Consider the following 17,076-nt stretch of genomic DNA (forward strand, 5'->3'; position numbering starts at 1 on the left):
CACATTCAGAGCTCCTTCAACTAGACATCTGTTCCATATCAGAGCTCCTTCAACTAGACATCTGTTCCATATCAGAGCTCCTTCAACTAGACATCTATTCCACATCAGAGCTCCTTCAACTAGACATCTGTTCCGTATCAGAGCTCCTTCAACTAGACATCTGTTCCACATCAGAGCTCTATCAACTAGACATCTGTTCCACATTCAGAGCTCCTTCAACTAGACATCTGTTCCACATCAGAGCTCTATCAACTAGACATCTGTTCCGTATCAGAGCTCCTTCAACTAGACATCTGTTCCACATTCAGAACTCCTTCAACTAGACATCTATTCCACATCAGAGCTCCTTCAACTAGACATCTGTTCCACATTCAGAGCTCCTTCAACTAGACATCTGTTCCACATTCAGAGCTCCTTCAACTAGACATCTGTTCCACATCAGAGCTCTATCAACTAGACATCTGTTCCACATTCAGAGCTCCTTCAACTAGACATCTATTCCACATTCAGAGCTCCTTCAACTAGACATCTGTTCCACATTCAGAGCTCCTTCAACTAGACATCTGTTCCACATTCAGAGCTCCTTCAACTAGACATCTGTTCCACATCAGAGCTCTATCAACTAGACATCTGTTCCACATTCAGAGCTCCTTCAACTAGACATCTGTTCCGTATCAGAGCTCCTTCAACTAGACATCTGTTCCACATTCAGAGCTCCTTCAACTAGACATCTGTTCCGTATCAGAGCTCCTTCAACTAGACATCTATTCCACATTCAGAGCTCCTTCAACTAGACATCTGTTCCGTATCAGAGCTCTATCAACTATTTTGTCCCACTTTAGCTACACTGTAATACATACCTAACGGGAGATAGCCTATATGGGGATTTGCAAGTCATGAATTAGACATACGTTTGAGTGCTGTTTGACTATAAATAGGCTGTATTGCTCTAAGCTAAGCTGAGTCAACCAGACCCTGCTGTGTTTACACAGCTTGGTCACTCAATATGTCAATCAGCTTTGGCCTTATATTGAGCACTGTGTTTTGGTTTCCAAGGATAGAAAGAGATCAAATATGTGTATGTAAATCGCAATATAACTGTTATTTTTTTTATAAAGCTCATTGAGGCTGATCCATATGTATTTAACTGTATCAATTGAACACTGTCTAACAGTATACCCATTTGGCTTCCATGGAGAGAAAGAGATCTCATCTTTATATAGATTACGATAGGACCTTTGTTGATTCTTTGAGGTAGAGCCAGCACTAGGACTTCCTGTCAGGGGTCAAAAATAACAGACAACCAGCCATGGACCGATTTCTTAGGCAAATCCCACTTTGAGTATTTGGGCCTGCTAGTGTCGGGGGAAAAAACCTGGCACGGCACAAGAAGGAGTCTTTCCAAAATGGCCGTTGGCCTGGTCTGGGTTGGTAGTCAAAAAGATGACAACATATGATATAATCACACATCAACAAAGATAAATCTCCTGTCTCGTGACCTACATGTGTCTTTGAGAAAAGTGTAATATGATGCGTTATTATAATTACCCCGTCTGTCGCCCCGCAGGGTGAACGAGTGGCATCTGAGGTCGGTAACAGAAGGCATTGTCTAATATCTCACCCTTACTCCACAACTGTCGCATGTAGCCCACTGTCTTTGGGTTCATTTGATCACAGATTGAAGATGCGTTAGAAATCTCACTTTAATAATCTCACATTAATAATCTCACTTTAATAATCTCACATTAATAATCTCACATTAATAATCTCACATTAATAATCCCTGGCTCGGTTGTCTTGCTATCCACGTCACTGTTATTCTCTCACTATTCTCCTCTGTCATTGTGCCCTGCTTTTCAACTACCCTTAGTCAGCCATACATTATATTTGCCATAAACTAACTATCATGGTTATGTGTCCTACTGTGTCTATGTCCCTGTGGTTTTGCTGTGGGTGAGGTTTTAGACAGTGTTAACTGTACATCTCTCTAGCCTGTCCTTTCCTAAGGAGTGGGGACGCAGCCTTTAATTCAGGTCGCTAGAATAGTAGAATAGCTCAAATGGACCTATTAAACATTCATGAAGAGATCATGTAATCCAGACAGGCTCTGGAGAGAGAGGGAGACGGGAGTGGGGGAGAGATTAGAGAAATGGCAAGAGGGAGGGAGGGAGGGAGGGAGGGAGGGAGAGAGAGAGAGAGAGAGAGAGAGAGAGAGAGAGAGAGAGAGAGAGAGAGAGAGAGAGAGAGAGAGAGAGAGAGAGAGAGAGAGAGAGAGAGAGAGAGAGAGAGAGAGAGAGAGAGAGAGAGAGAGAGAGAGAGAGAGAGAGAGAGAGAGAGAGAGAGAGAGAGAGAGAGAGAGAGAGAGAGAGAGAGAGAGAGAGAGAGAGAGAGAGAGAGAGAGAGAGAGAAGGGGCACGGTAGATAGAAGGGGAGACATTTAGAGGGAAATATTGTTATGTAAAAGCAGATTGTTGGAAAAGGAGGGAGGGAAGAGTGAGGAGAACATGTGATAAATTCAGTGGGAATGTGAAGAGTTGGTAGCTCACTGTATCTATGTTAATGATACATCCTCCTATAGACCGGGAGCTCCAAATATTGGCACAGTGATTCAATTGTTGTTGTTTTGGCTCTGTACACCAGCATTGCAATTTCTAAACGGTTCACCCAATATGGATGAAAATACCCTCAAATTAAAGCTGACAGTCCTGCACTTTAACCTCGTAGTCATTGTATCATTTAAAATCCAAAGAGCTGGAGTACAGAGCTGAATAACTAACCCTGTCAATGTAGGAGGTGATCCGATTATTATATAATTTTTGTATTATATAATGATTATTTTGTTTATGAAATGAAAATGAAAATGAATGAACTCTATGGAGTTCCAATAGAGTTGACACCAGCACTGGTTACAGGTGTATTCATCACCAGGTGTGTTCATCACCAGGTGTGTTCATCACCAGGTGTGTTCATCACCAGGTGTGTTCATCACCAGGTATATTCATCACCAGGTGTGTTCATCACCAGGTGTGTTCATCACCAGGTGTGTTCATCACCAGGTGTGTTCATCACCAGGTGTGTTCATCACCAGGTGTGTTCATGACCAGGTGTGTTCATCACCAGGTATATTCATCACCAGGTGTGTTCATCACCAGGTGTATTCATCACCAGGTGTGTTCATCACCAGGTGTGTTCATCACCAGGTATATTCATCACCAGGTGTGTTCATCACCAGGTGTATTCATCACCAGGTGTGTTCATCACCAGGTGTGTTCATGACCAGGTGTGTTCATCACCAGGTATATTCATCACCAGGTGTGTTCATCACCAGGTGTGTTCATCACCAGGTGTGTTCATGACCAGGTGTGTTCATCACCAGGTATATTCATCACCAGGTGTGTTCATCACCAGGTGTATTCATCACCAGGTGTGTTCATCACCAGGTGTATTCATCACCAGGTGTGTTCATCACCAGGTGTGTTCATCACCAGGTGTGTTCATCACCAGGTGTGTTCATCACCAGGTGTATTCATCACCAGGTGTGTTCATCACCAGGTGTGTTCATCACCAGGTATATTCATCACCAGGTGTGTTCATCACCAGGTGTATTCATCACCAGGTGTGTTCATCACCAGGTGTATTCATCACCAGGTGTATTCATCACCAGGTGTGTTCATCACCAGGTATATTCATCACCAGGTGTGTTCATGACCAGGTGTGTTCATCACCAGGTATATTCATCACCAGGTGTGTTCATCACCAGGTGTGTTCATCACCAGGTGTATTCATCACCAGGTGTGTTCATCACCAGGTGTGTTCATCACCTGGTGTATTCATCACCAGGTGTGTTCATCACCAGGTGTGTTCATCACCAGGTGTGTTCATCACCAGGTGTGTTCATCACCAGGTGTGTTCATCACCAGGTGTGTTCATCACCAGGTGTATTCATCACCAGGTGTGTTCATCACCAGGTGTGTTCATGACCAGGTGTGTTCATCACCAGGTATATTCATCACCAGGTGTGTTCATCACCAGGTATATTCATCACCAGGTGTGTTCATCACCAGGTGTATTCATCACCAGGTGTGTTCATCACCAGGTGTGTTCATCACCAGGTATATTCATCACCAGGTGTGTTCATCACCAGGTGTATTCATCACCAGGTGTGTTCATCACCAGGTGTGTTCATCACCAGGTGTATTCATCACCAGGTGTGTTCATCACCAGGTGTGTGGTACAGTACAGTAGTAGAGAAGAGATTCATCTGACAACTCTCTAATATGGGTCTTTTCTCTTCACAGTCACTGGAGAGCACTCGGCGTATGCTGGCCATGGTGGAGGAGGTAAGGTCATCTTAACATTACACACACCACACAGTTTTCTTATTCAAATTGAGAGACAGATCTAATTTCCTGATAGAATGTAAGCGGCTGTATTTCCTTTTAAGGTGAATGGAGAGTTTGTTCCGGGTTTGATTACATGAATTATACATTAAATAGCACATCTCCTCACATCATAGAGCGTGACTCTGCCCAGTTGAGGGACTAGCATCACTCCCACTTGCCGGAAGACAAATGGCTGAGTAGTGATTTTTAAATATACTGTCAATCTGTGGCTGTATCTGTTTCCTGAGTGCTTTAAACGGTATAGACAGACAGAGGATGAAGGGCCAATATCCCAGCATGTATTATGCATGAGTAGCTCTCAATGTGACTCCCCAGATGGTCTCATCTAGGGGATATAGGAACATACATCACCCTGTCTGTCTGTAAAGTAGAGCTGGACCATGGACAGCCAACACAGTCTATAATCCTAGGCCTCTCTATAGATTGAATATGTGTGGCCGTCATTGTAAATGTATCTTCTTAGATATAGTACGTTGAGCTTCTTCAACCAATAGCTTGGAGCTGTATCGCATCCGGCCGTGATTGGGAGTCCCATAGGGCGGCGCACAGGGTTTGGCCCGGGGGTTTAGGGCATCATTGTACATAAGAATTTGTTCTTAACTGACTTGCCTAGTTAAATGAATATGGTAACGCTCCACCAGCTAAAGCCCTGACGAGGGAAGGGGGGGGTTTGTCAAAGGACTATGTGCATAAGTAGTATGTCATATATGCATAGTCGGGGCGGCAGGGTAGCCTAGTGGTTAGAGCGTTGGACTAGTAACAGGAAGGTTGCAAGTTCAAACCCCCGAGGGGGTTTGAACTTGCAACCTTCTGTTGTTCTGCCCCTGAACAGGCAGTTAACCCACTGTTCCTAGGCCGTCATTGAAATTAAGAATTTGTTCTTAACTCACTTGCCTAGATAAATAAAGGTAAAATAAAATAGTCACTTTAACCATATCTACATGTACATACTACCTCAATCAGCCTGACTAACCGGTGTCTGTATATAGCCTCTCTACTGTATATAGCCTGTCTACTGTATATAGCCTCTCTACTGTATATAGCCTCTCTACTGTATATAGCCTGTCTTTTTACTGTTGTTTTTAGTTCTTTACTTACCTATTGTTCACTTAATACCTTTTTTTTTTTTGCATTATTGGTTAGAGCCTGTAAGTAAGCATTTCTGTCACGCCCTGACCTTAGATATTTTTATGTCTCTATTTTGGTTTGGTCAGGGTGAGATTTGGGTGGGCATTCTATGTTCCCTTTTCTATGTTTTTGTATTTCTTTGTTTTGTTTTGGGTAGGGTTCTCAATCAGGGACAGCTGTCTATCGTTGTCTCTGATTGGGAACCATACTTTGGTCGATTTTTCCCACAGGGTTTTTGTGGGTAGTTCATTTCTGTTTAGTGTTTTGCACCTTTCAGGACTGTTTCGGTGATTCCTTTTGTTATTTTGTTATAGTGTTCAGTTTTAATAAAGAAAGCATGAACACTTACCACGCTGCGCTTTGGTCCGATGATTCCTCATCTTCCGGACGACGAAAACCGTTACGGTTTCACTGTAACGTCTACATCTGTTGTATTCGGCGCATGTGACAAAAAAATTTTTTGATTTGATTTGTTATTACAAATCCGAGAATAGTGTGTTCTTTGTTCCAATATTAATGTTCATTCACACATTGAAGATTGACATCAAAACATCACTTTTATAATTGTAACTCTTTCACGGCTATGAGGCTGGGTTGTGGAGATAAATAACATATTACTTTAGCTACCGAGGCATTGAGAAACCCGCCCCACCCACCCAGGTCAATACTTTTCCAATTATCCTCTGTAGCACAGGAGCACTAACAGGGTGAGAGTCGAACAAGTGCTCTCCCTATGTTGTGTGGGCTTTGAAATCTTCAACACAAGGCTAATACAATCAGGCACGAGTATCGGTGCAGGGAGAGTATCTGTTCAGCGCTGTTCAAATCAAATCAAACTTTATTTGTCACATAGACCTTACCGTGTGTAGACCTTACCGTGTATAGACCTTACCGTGTGTAGACCTTACCGTGTGTAAACTTAACCGTGTGTAGACCTTACCGTGTGTAGACCTAACCGTGTGTAAACCTAACCGTGTGTAGACCTAACCGTGTGTAGACCTTACCGTGTGTAGACCTAACCGTGTGTAAACCTTACCGTGTGTAGACCTTACCGTGTGTAGACCTTACCGTGTGTAGACCTTACCGTGTGTAGACCTAACCGTGTGTAGACCTAACTGTGTGTAGACCTTACCGTGTGTAGACCTAACCGTGTGTAGACCTAACCGTGTGTAGACCTTACCATGTTACCGTGTGTAGACCTTACCGTGTGTAGACCTTACCATGTTACCGTGTGTAGACCTTACCGTGTGTAGACCTTACCATGTTACCGTGTGTAGACCTGACCGTGTGTAGACCTTACCATGTTACCATGTGTTAGACCTTACCATGTTACAGTGTGTAGACCTAACCATGTGTAGACCTTACCATGTGTAGACCTTACCGTGAATTGGTTACTTACAAGCCCTTAACCAACAGTGCAGTTCAAGACGAGTTAAGAAAAAATGTACCAATTAGACTAAAGTTTTTTTTTAAAGAATAAAAAGTAACACAATAAGAATAAGAATAACGAGTCTATATACAGGGGGTACCGGTACAGAGTCAATGTGGAGGCTATATACAGGGGGTATCGGTACAGAGTCAATGTGGAGGCTATATACAGGGGGTACCGGTACAGAGTCAATGTGGAGGCTATATACAGGGGGTACCGGTACAGAGTCAATGTGGAGGCTATATACAGGGGGTACCGGTACAGAGTCAATGTGGAGGCTATATACAGGGGGTACCGGTACAGAGTCAATGTGGAGGCTATATACAGGGGGTACCGGTACAGAGTCAATGTGGAGGCTATATACAGGGGGTACCGGTACAGAGTCAATGTGGAGGCTATATACAGGGGGTACCGGTACAGAGTCAATGTGGAGGCTATATACAGGGGGTACCGGTTCAGAGTCAATGTGGAGGCAATGTACAGGGGGTACCGGTGCAGAGTCAGTGTGGAGGCTATATACAGGGGGTACCGGTGCAGAGTCAATGTGGAGGCTATATACAGGGGGTACCGGTACAGAGTCAATGTGGAGGCTATATACAGGGGGTACCGGTACAGAGTCAATGTGGAGGCTATATACAGAGGGTACCGGTACAGAGTCAATGTGGAGGCTATATACAGGGTGTTACGGTACAGAGTCAATGTGGAGACTATATACAGGGGTACCAGTACAGAGTCAATGTGGAGGCTATATACAGGGGGTACCGGTACAGAGTCATTGTGGAGGCTATATACAGTGGGTACCGGTGCAGAGTCAATGTGGAGGCTATATACAGGGGGTACTGGTACAGAGTCAATGTGGAGGCTATGTACAGAGGGTACCGGTACAGAGTCAATGTGGAGGCTATATACAGGGTGTTACGGTACAGAGTCAATGTGGAGACTATATACAGGGGTACCGGTACAGAGTCAATGTGGAGACTATATACAGGGGGTACCGGTACAGAGTATATTTGGAGGCTATATACAAAGGGTACCGATACAGAGTCAATGTGGAGGCTATATACAGGGGGTACCGGTACAGAGTCAATGTGGAGGCTATATACAGGGGGTACCGGTACAGAGTCAATGTGGAGGCTATATACAGAGGGTACCGGTGCAGAGTCAATGTGGAGGCTATATACAGGGGGTACCGGTACAGAGTCAATGTGGAAGCTATATACAGGGGGTACCGGTACAGAGTGAATGTGGAGGCTATATACATTGGGTACCGGTGCAGAGTCAATGTGGAGGCTATATACAGGGGGTACCTGTACAGAGTCAATGTGGAGGCTATATACAGGGGGTACCGGTGCTGAGTCAATGTGGAGGCTATATACAGGGGGTACCGGTACAGAGTCAATGTGGAGGCTATATACAGGGGGTACCGGTGCAGAGTCAATGTGGAGGCTATATACAGAGGGTACCGGTGCAGAGTCAATGTGGAGGCTATATACAGGGGGTACTGGTACAGAGTCAATGTGGAGACTATATACAGGGGGTACTGGTACAGAGTCAATGTGGAGGCTATATACAGGGGTTACCGGTACAGAGTCAATGTGGAGGCTATATACAGGGGGTACCGGTACAGAATCAATGTGGAGGCTATATACAGGGGGTACCGGTACAGAGTCAATGTGGAGGCTATATACAGGGGGTACCGGTACAGAGTCAATGTGGAGGCTATATACAGGGGGTACCGGTTCAGAGTCAATGTGGAGGCAATGTACAGGGGGTACCGGTGCAGAGTCAGTGTGGAGGCTATATACAGGGGGTACCGGTGCAGAGTCAATGTGGAGGCTATATACAGGGGGTACCGGTACAGAGTCAATGTGGAGGCTATATACAGGGGGTACCGGTGCAGAGTCAATGTGGAGGCTATATACAGGGGGTACCGGTACAGAGTCAATGTGGAGGCTATATACAGGGGGTACCGGTACAGAGTCAATGTGGAGGCAATGTACAGAGGGTACCGGTACAGAGTCAATGTGGAGGCTATATACAGAGGGTACCGGTGCAGAGTCAATGTGGAGGCTATATACAGGGGTACCAGTACAGAGTCAATGTGGAGGCTATATACAGGGGGTACCGGTACAGAGTCAATGTGGAGGCTATATACAGGGGGTACCGGTGCAGAGTCAATGTGGAGGCTATATACAGAGGGTACCGGTGCAGAGTCAATGTGGAGGCTATATACAGGGGGTACTGGTACAGAGTCAATGTGGAGACTATATACAGGGGGTACTGGTACAGAGTCAATGTGGAGGCTATATACAGGGGGTACCGGTACAGAGTCAATGTGGAGGCTATATACAGGGGGTACCGGTGCTGAGTCAATGTGGAGGCTATATACAGGGGGTACCGGTACAGAGTCAATGTGGAGGCTATATACAGGGGGTACCGGTACAGAGTCAATGTGGAGGCTATATACAGGGGGTACCGGTACAGAGTCAATGTGGAGGCTATATACAGGGGGTACCGGTACAGAGTCAATGTGGAGGCTATATACAGGGGGTACCGGTACAGAGTCAATGTGGAGGCTATATACAGGGGGTACCGGTACAGAGTCAATGTGGAGGCTATATACAGGGGGTACCGGTACAGAGTCAATGTGGAGGCTATATACAGGGGGTACCGGTACAGAGTCAATGTGGAGGCTATATACAGGGGGTACCGGTACAGAGTCAATGTGGAGGCTATATACAGGGGGTACCGGTTCAGAGTCAATGTGGAGGCAATGTACAGGGGGTACCGGTGCAGAGTCAGTGTGGAGGCTATATACAGGGGGTACCGGTGCAGAGTCAATGTGGAGGCTATATACAGGGGGTACCGGTACAGAGTCAATGTGGAGGCTATATACAGGGGGTACCGGTACAGAGTCAATGTGGAGGCTATATACAGAGGGTACCGGTACAGAGTCAATGTGGAGGCTATATACAGGGTGTTACGGTACAGAGTCAATGTGGAGACTATATACAGGGGTACCAGTACAGAGTCAATGTGGAGGCTATATACAGGGGGTACCGGTACAGAGTCATTGTGGAGGCTATATACAGTGGGTACCGGTGCAGAGTCAATGTGGAGGCTATATACAGGGGGTACTGGTACAGAGTCAATGTGGAGGCTATGTACAGAGGGTACCGGTACAGAGTCAATGTGGAGGCTATATACAGGGTGTTACGGTACAGAGTCAATGTGGAGACTATATACAGGGGTACCGGTACAGAGTCAATGTGGAGGCTATATACAGGGGGTACCGGTACAGAGTATATTTGGAGGCTATATACAAAGGGTACCGATACAGAGTCAATGTGGAGGCTATATACAGGGGGTACCGGTACAGAGTCAATGTGGAGGCTATATACAGGGGGTACCGGTACAGAGTCAATGTGGAGGCTATATACAGAGGGTACCGGTGCAGAGTCAATGTGGAGGCTATATACAGGGGGTACCGGTACAGAGTCAATGTGGAAGCTATATACAGGGGGTACCGGTACAGAGTGAATGTGGAGGCTATATACATTGGGTACCGGTGCAGAGTCAATGTGGAGGCTATATACAGGGGGTACCTGTACAGAGTCAATGTGGAGGCTATATACAGGGTGTACCGGTGCTGAGTCAATGTGGAGGCTATATACAGGGGGTACCGGTACAGAGTCAATGTGGAGGCTATATACAGGGGGTACCGGTGCAGAGTCAATGTGGATGCTATATACAGAGGGTACCGGTGCAGAGTCAATGTGGAGGCTATATACAGGGGGTACTGGTACAGAGTCAATGTGGAGACTATATACAGGGGGTACTGGTACAGAGTCAATGTGGAGGCTATATACAGGGGGTACCGGTACAGAGTCAATGTGGAGGCTATATACAGGGGGTACCGGTACAGAATCAATGTGGAGGCTATATACAGGGGGTACCGGTACAGAGTCAATGTGGAGGCTATATACAGGGGGTACCGGTACAGAGTCAATGTGGAGGCTATATACAGGGGGTACCGGTTCAGAGTCAATGTGGAGGCAATGTACAGGGGGTACCGGTGCAGAGTCAGTGTGGAGGCTATATACAGGGGGTACCGGTGCAGAGTCAATGTGGAGGCTATATACAGGGGGTACCGGTACAGAGTCAATGTGGAGGCTATATACAGGGGGTACCGGTGCAGAGTCAATGTGGAGGCTATATACAGGGGGTACCGGTACAGAGTCAATGTGGAGGCTATATACAGGGGGTACCGGTACAGAGTCAATGTGGAGGCAATGTACAGAGGGTACCGGTACAGAGTCAATGTGGAGGCTATATACAGAGGGTACCGGTGCAGAGTCAATGTGGAGGCTATATACAGGGGTACCAGTACAGAGTCAATGTGGAGGCTATATACAGGGGGTACCGGTACAGAGTCAATGTGGAGGCTATATACAGGGGGTACCGGTGCAGAGTCAGTGTGGAGGCTATATACAGGGGGTACCGGTGCAGAGTCAATGTGGAGGCTATATACAGGGGGTACCGGTACAGAGTCAATGTGGAGGCTATATACAGGGGGTACCGGTACAGAGTCAATGTGGAGGCTATATACAGAGGGTACCGGTACAGAGTCAATGTGGAGGCTATATACAGGGTGTTACGGTACAGAGTCAATGTGGAGACTATATACAGGGGTACCAGTACAGAGTCAATGTGGAGGCTATATACAGGGGGTACCGGTACAGAGTCATTGTGGAGGCTATATACAGTGGGTACCGGTGCAGAGTCAATGTGGAGGCTATATACAGGGGGTACTGGTACAGAGTCAATGTGGAGGCTATGTACAGAGGGTACCGGTACAGAGTCAATGTGGAGGCTATATACAGGGTGTTACGGTACAGAGTCAATGTGGAGACTATATACAGGGGTACCGGTACAGAGTCAATGTGGAGGCTATATACAGGGGGTACCGGTACAGAGTATATTTGGAGGCTATATACAAAGGGTACCGATACAGAGTCAATGTGGAGGCTATATACAGGGGGTACCGGTACAGAGTCAATGTGGAGGCTATATACAGGGGGTACCGGTACAGAGTCAATGTGGAGGCTATATACAGAGGGTACCGGTGCAGAGTCAATGTGGAGGCTATATACAGGGGGTACCGGTACAGAGTCAATGTGGAAGCTATATACAGTGGGTACCGGTACAGAGTGAATGTGGAGGCTATATACATTGGGTACCGGTGCAGAGTCAATGTGGAGGCTATATACAGGGGGTACCTGTACAGAGTCAATGTGGAGGCTATATACAGGGGGTACCGGTGCTGAGTCAATGTGGAGGCTATATACAGGGGGTACCGGTACAGAGTCAATGTGGAGGCTATATACAGGGGGTACCGGTGCAGAGTCAATGTGGATGCTATATACAGAGGGTACCGGTGCAGAGTCAATGTGGAGGCTATATACAGGGGGTACTGGTACAGAGTCAATGTGGAGACTATATACAGGGGGTACTGGTACAGAGTCAATGTGGAGGCTATATACAGGGGGTACCGGTACAGAGTCAATGTGGAGGCTATATACAGGGGGTACCGGTACAGAATCAATGTGGAGGCTATATACAGGGGGTACCGGTACAGAGTCAATGTGGAGGCTATATACAGGGGGTACCGGTACAGAGTCAATGTGGAGGCTATATACAGGGGGTACCGGTTCAGAGTCAATGTGGAGGCAATGTACAGGGGGTACCGGTGCAGAGTCAGTGTGGAGGCTATATACAGGGGGTACCGGTGCAGAGTCAATGTGGAGGCTATATACAGGGGGTACCGGTACAGAGTCAATGTGGAGGCTATATACAGGGGGTACCGGTGCAGAGTCAATGTGGAGGCTATATACAGGGGGTACCGGTACAGAGTCAATGTGGAGGCTATATACAGGGGGTACCGGTACAGAGTCAATGTGGAGGCAATGTACAGAGGGTACCGGTACAGAGTCAATGTGGAGGCTATATACAGAGGGTACCGGTGCAGAGTCAATGTGGAGGCTATATACAGGGGTACCAGTACAGAGTCAATGTGGAGGCTATATACAGGGGGTACCGGTACAGAGTCAATGTGGAGGCTATATACAGGGGGTACCGGTGCAGAGTCAATGTGGAGGCTATATACAGAGGGTACCATTGCAGAGTCAATGTGGAGGCTATATACAGGGGGTACTGGTACAGAGTCAATGTGGAGACTATATACAGGGGGTACTGGTACAGAGTCAATGTGGAGGCTATATACAGGGGGTACCGGTACAGAGTCAATGTGGAGGCTATATACAGGGGGTACCGGTGCTGAGTCAATGTGGAGGCTATATACAGGGGGTACCGGTACAGAGTCAATGTGGAGGCTATATGCAGAGGGTACCGGTGCAGAGTCAATGTGGAGGCTATATACAGGGGTACCAGTACAGAGTCAATGTGGAGGCTATATACAGGGGGTACCGGTACAGAGTCAATGTGGAGGCTATATACAGGGGGTACCGGTGCAGAGTCAATGTGGAGGCTATATACAGAGGGTACCGGTGCAGAGTCAATGTGGAGGCTATATACAGGGGGTACTGGTACAGAGTCAATGTGGAGACTATATACAGGGGGTACTGGTACAGAGTCAATGTGGAGGCTATATACAGGGGGTACCGGTACAGAGTCAATGTGGAGGCTATATACAGGGGGTACCGGTGCTGAGTCAATGTGGAGGCTATATACAGGGGGTACCGGTACAGAGTCAATGTGGAGGCTATATACAGGGGGTACCGGTGCAGAGTCAATGTGGAGGCTATATACAGAGGGTACCGGTGCAGAGTCAATGTGGAGGCTATATACAGGGGGTACTGGTACAGAGTCAATGTGGAGACTATATACACGGGGTACTGGTACAGAGTCAATGTGGAGGCTATATACAGGGGGTACCGGTACAGAGTCAATGTGGAGGCTATATACAGGGGGTACCGGTACAGAATCAATGTGGAGGCTATATACAGGGGGTACCGGAACAGAGTCAATGTGGAGGCTATATACAGGGGGTACCGGTACAGAGTCAATGTGGAGGCTATATACAGGGGGTACCGGTTCAGAGTCAATGTGGAGGCAATGTACAGGGGGTACCGGTGCAGAGTCAGTGTGGAGGCTATATACAGGGGGTACCGGTGCAGAGTCAATGTGGAGGCTATATACAGGGGGTACCGGTACAGAGTCAATGTGGAGGCTATATACAGGGGGTACCGGTGCAGAGTCAATGTGGAGGCTATATACAGGGGGTACCGGTACAGAGTCAATGTGGAGGCTATATACAGGGGGTACCGGTACAGAGTCAATGTGGAGGCAATGTACAGAGGGTACCGGTACAGAGTCAATGTCGAGGCTATATACAGAGGGTACCGGTGCAGAGTCAATGTGGAGGCTATATACAGGGGTACCAGTACAGAGTCAATGTGGAGGCTATATACAGGGGGTACCGGTACAGAGTCAATGTGGAGGCTATATACAGGGGGTACCGGTGCAGAGTCAATGTGGAGGCTATATACAGAGGGTACCGGTGCAGAGTCAATGTGGAGGCTATATACAGGGGGTACTGGTACAGAGTCAATGTGGAGACTATATACAGGGGGTACTGGTACAGAGTCAATGTGGAGGCTATATACAGGGGGTACCGGTACAGAGTCAATGTGGAGGCTATATACAGGGGGTACCGGTACAGAATCAATGTGGAGGCTATATACAGGGGGTACCGGTACAGAGTCAATGTGGAGGCTATATACAGGGGGTACCGGTACAGAGTCAATGTGGAGGCTATATACAGTGGGTACCGGTTCAGAGTCAATGTGGAGGCAATGTACAGGGGGTACCGGTGCAGAGTCAGTGTGGAGGCTATATACAGGGGGTACCGGTGCAGAGTCAATGTGGAGGCTATATACAGGGGGTACCGGTACAGAGTCAATGTGGAGGCTATATACAGGGGGTACCGGTGCAGAGTCAATGTGGAGGCTATATACAGGGGGTACCGGTACAGAGTCAATGTGGAGGCTATATACAGGGGGTACCGGTACAGAGTCAATGTGGAGGCTATATACAGAGGGTACCGGTACAGAGTCAATGTGGAGGCTATATACAGGGTGTTACGGTACAGAGTCAATGTGGAGACTATATACAGGGTTACCAGTACAGAGTCAATGTGGAGGCTATATACAGGGGGTACCGGTACAGAGTCATTGTGGAGGCTATATACAGTGGGTACCGGTGCAGAGTCAATGTGGAGGCTATATACAGGGGGTACTGGTACAGAGTCAATGTGGAGGCTATGTACAGAGGGTACCGGTACAGAGTCAATGTGGAGGCTATATACAGGGTGTTACGGTACAGAGTCAATGTGGAGACTATATACAGGGGTACCGGTACAGAGTCAATGTGGAGGCTATATACAGGGGGTACCGGTACAGAGTCAATGTGGAGGCTATATACAGGGGGTACCGGTGCTGAGTCAATGTGGAGGCTATATACAGGGGGTACCGGTACAGAGTCAATGTGGAGGCTATATACAGGGGGTACCGGTGCAGAGTCAATGTGGATGCTATATACAGAGGGTACCGGTGCAGAGTCAATGTGGAGGCTATATACAGGGGGTACTGGTACAGAGTCAATGTGGAGACTATATACAGGGGGTACTGGTACAGAGTCAATGTGGAGGCTATATACAGGGGGTACCGGTACAGAGTCAATGTGGAGGCTATATACAGGGGGTACCGGTACAGAATCAATGTGGAGGCTATATACAGGGGGTACCGGTACAGAGTCAATGTGGAGGCTATATACAGGGGGTACCGGTACAGAGTCAATGTGGAGGCTATATACAGGGGGTACCGGTTCAGAGTCAATGTGGAGGCAATGTACAGGGGGTACCGGTGCAGAGTCAGTGTGGAGGCTATATACAGGGGGTACCGGTGCAGAGTCAATGTGGAGGCTATATACAGGGGGTACCGGTACAGAGTCAATGTGGAGGCTATATACAGGGGGTACCGGTGCAGAGTCAATGTGGAGGCTATATACAGGGGGTACCGGTACAGAGTCAATGTGGAGGCTATATACAGGGGGTACCGGTACAGAGTCAATGTGGAGGCAATGTACAGAGGGTACCGGTACAGAGTCAATGTGGAGGCTATATACAGAGGGTACCGGTGCAGAGTCAATGTGGAGGCTATATACAGGGGTACCAGTACAGAGTCAATGTGGAGGCTATATACAGGGGGTACCGGTACAGAGTCAATGTGGAGGCTATATACAGGGGGTACCGGTGCAGAGTCAATGTGGAGGCTATATACAGAGGGTACCGGTGCAGAGTCAATGTGGAGGCTATATACAGGGGGTACTGGTACAGAGTCAATGTGGAGACTATATACAGGGGGTACTGGTACAGAGTCAATGTGGAGGCTATATACAGGGGGTACCGGTACAGAGTCAATGTGGAGGCTATATACAGGGGGTACCGGTACAGAGTCAATGTGGAGGCTATATACAGAGGGTACCGGTGCAGAGTCAATGTGGAGGCTATATACAGGGGTACCAGTACAGAGTCAATGTGGAGGCTATATACAGGGGGTACCGGTACAGAGTCAATGTGGAGGCTATATACAGGGGGTACCGGTGCAGAGTCAATGTGGAGGCTATATACAGAGGGTACCGGTGCAGAGTCAATGTGGAGGCTATATACAGGGGGTACTGGTACAGAGTCAATGTGGAGACTATATACAGGGGGTACTGGTACAGAGTCAATGTGGAGGCTATATACAGGGGGTACCGGTACAGAGTCAATGTGGAGGCTATATACAGGGGGTACCGGTGCTGAGTCAATGTGGAGGCTATATACAGGGGGTACCGGTACAGAGTCAATGTGGAGGCTATATACAGGGGGTACCGGTGCAGAGTCAATGTGGAGGCTATATACAGAGGGTACCGGTGCAGAGTCAATGTGGAGGCTATATACAGGGGGTACTGGTACAGAGTCAATGTGGAGACTATATACACGGGGTACTGGTACAGAGTCAATGTGGAGGCTATATACAGGGGGTACCGGTACAG

At 47.5% G+C, this 17,076-nt stretch overlaps 1 protein-coding gene across 1 annotated transcript in view; it reads left to right on the plus strand.

Annotated features, from left to right (window-relative positions):
• The window catches only part of LOC110510484 (synaptosomal-associated protein 25-B), a 96,126-nt gene that overhangs the window by 43,162 nt on the left and 35,888 nt on the right, over window positions 1-17,076 (plus strand). Inside the window, exon 3 of the mRNA XM_036955261.1 lies at window positions 4,299-4,340. Within this exon, the coding sequence (XP_036811156.1) occupies window positions 4,299-4,340 (42 nt within the window). The remainder of the gene's footprint in view (window positions 1-4,298; window positions 4,341-17,076) is intronic.

The sequence above is a fragment of the Oncorhynchus mykiss genome, chromosome 19 (assembly GCF_013265735.2).
Source record: "Oncorhynchus mykiss isolate Arlee chromosome 19, USDA_OmykA_1.1, whole genome shotgun sequence".
NCBI classification, from domain to species: domain Eukaryota; kingdom Metazoa; phylum Chordata; class Actinopteri; order Salmoniformes; family Salmonidae; genus Oncorhynchus; species Oncorhynchus mykiss.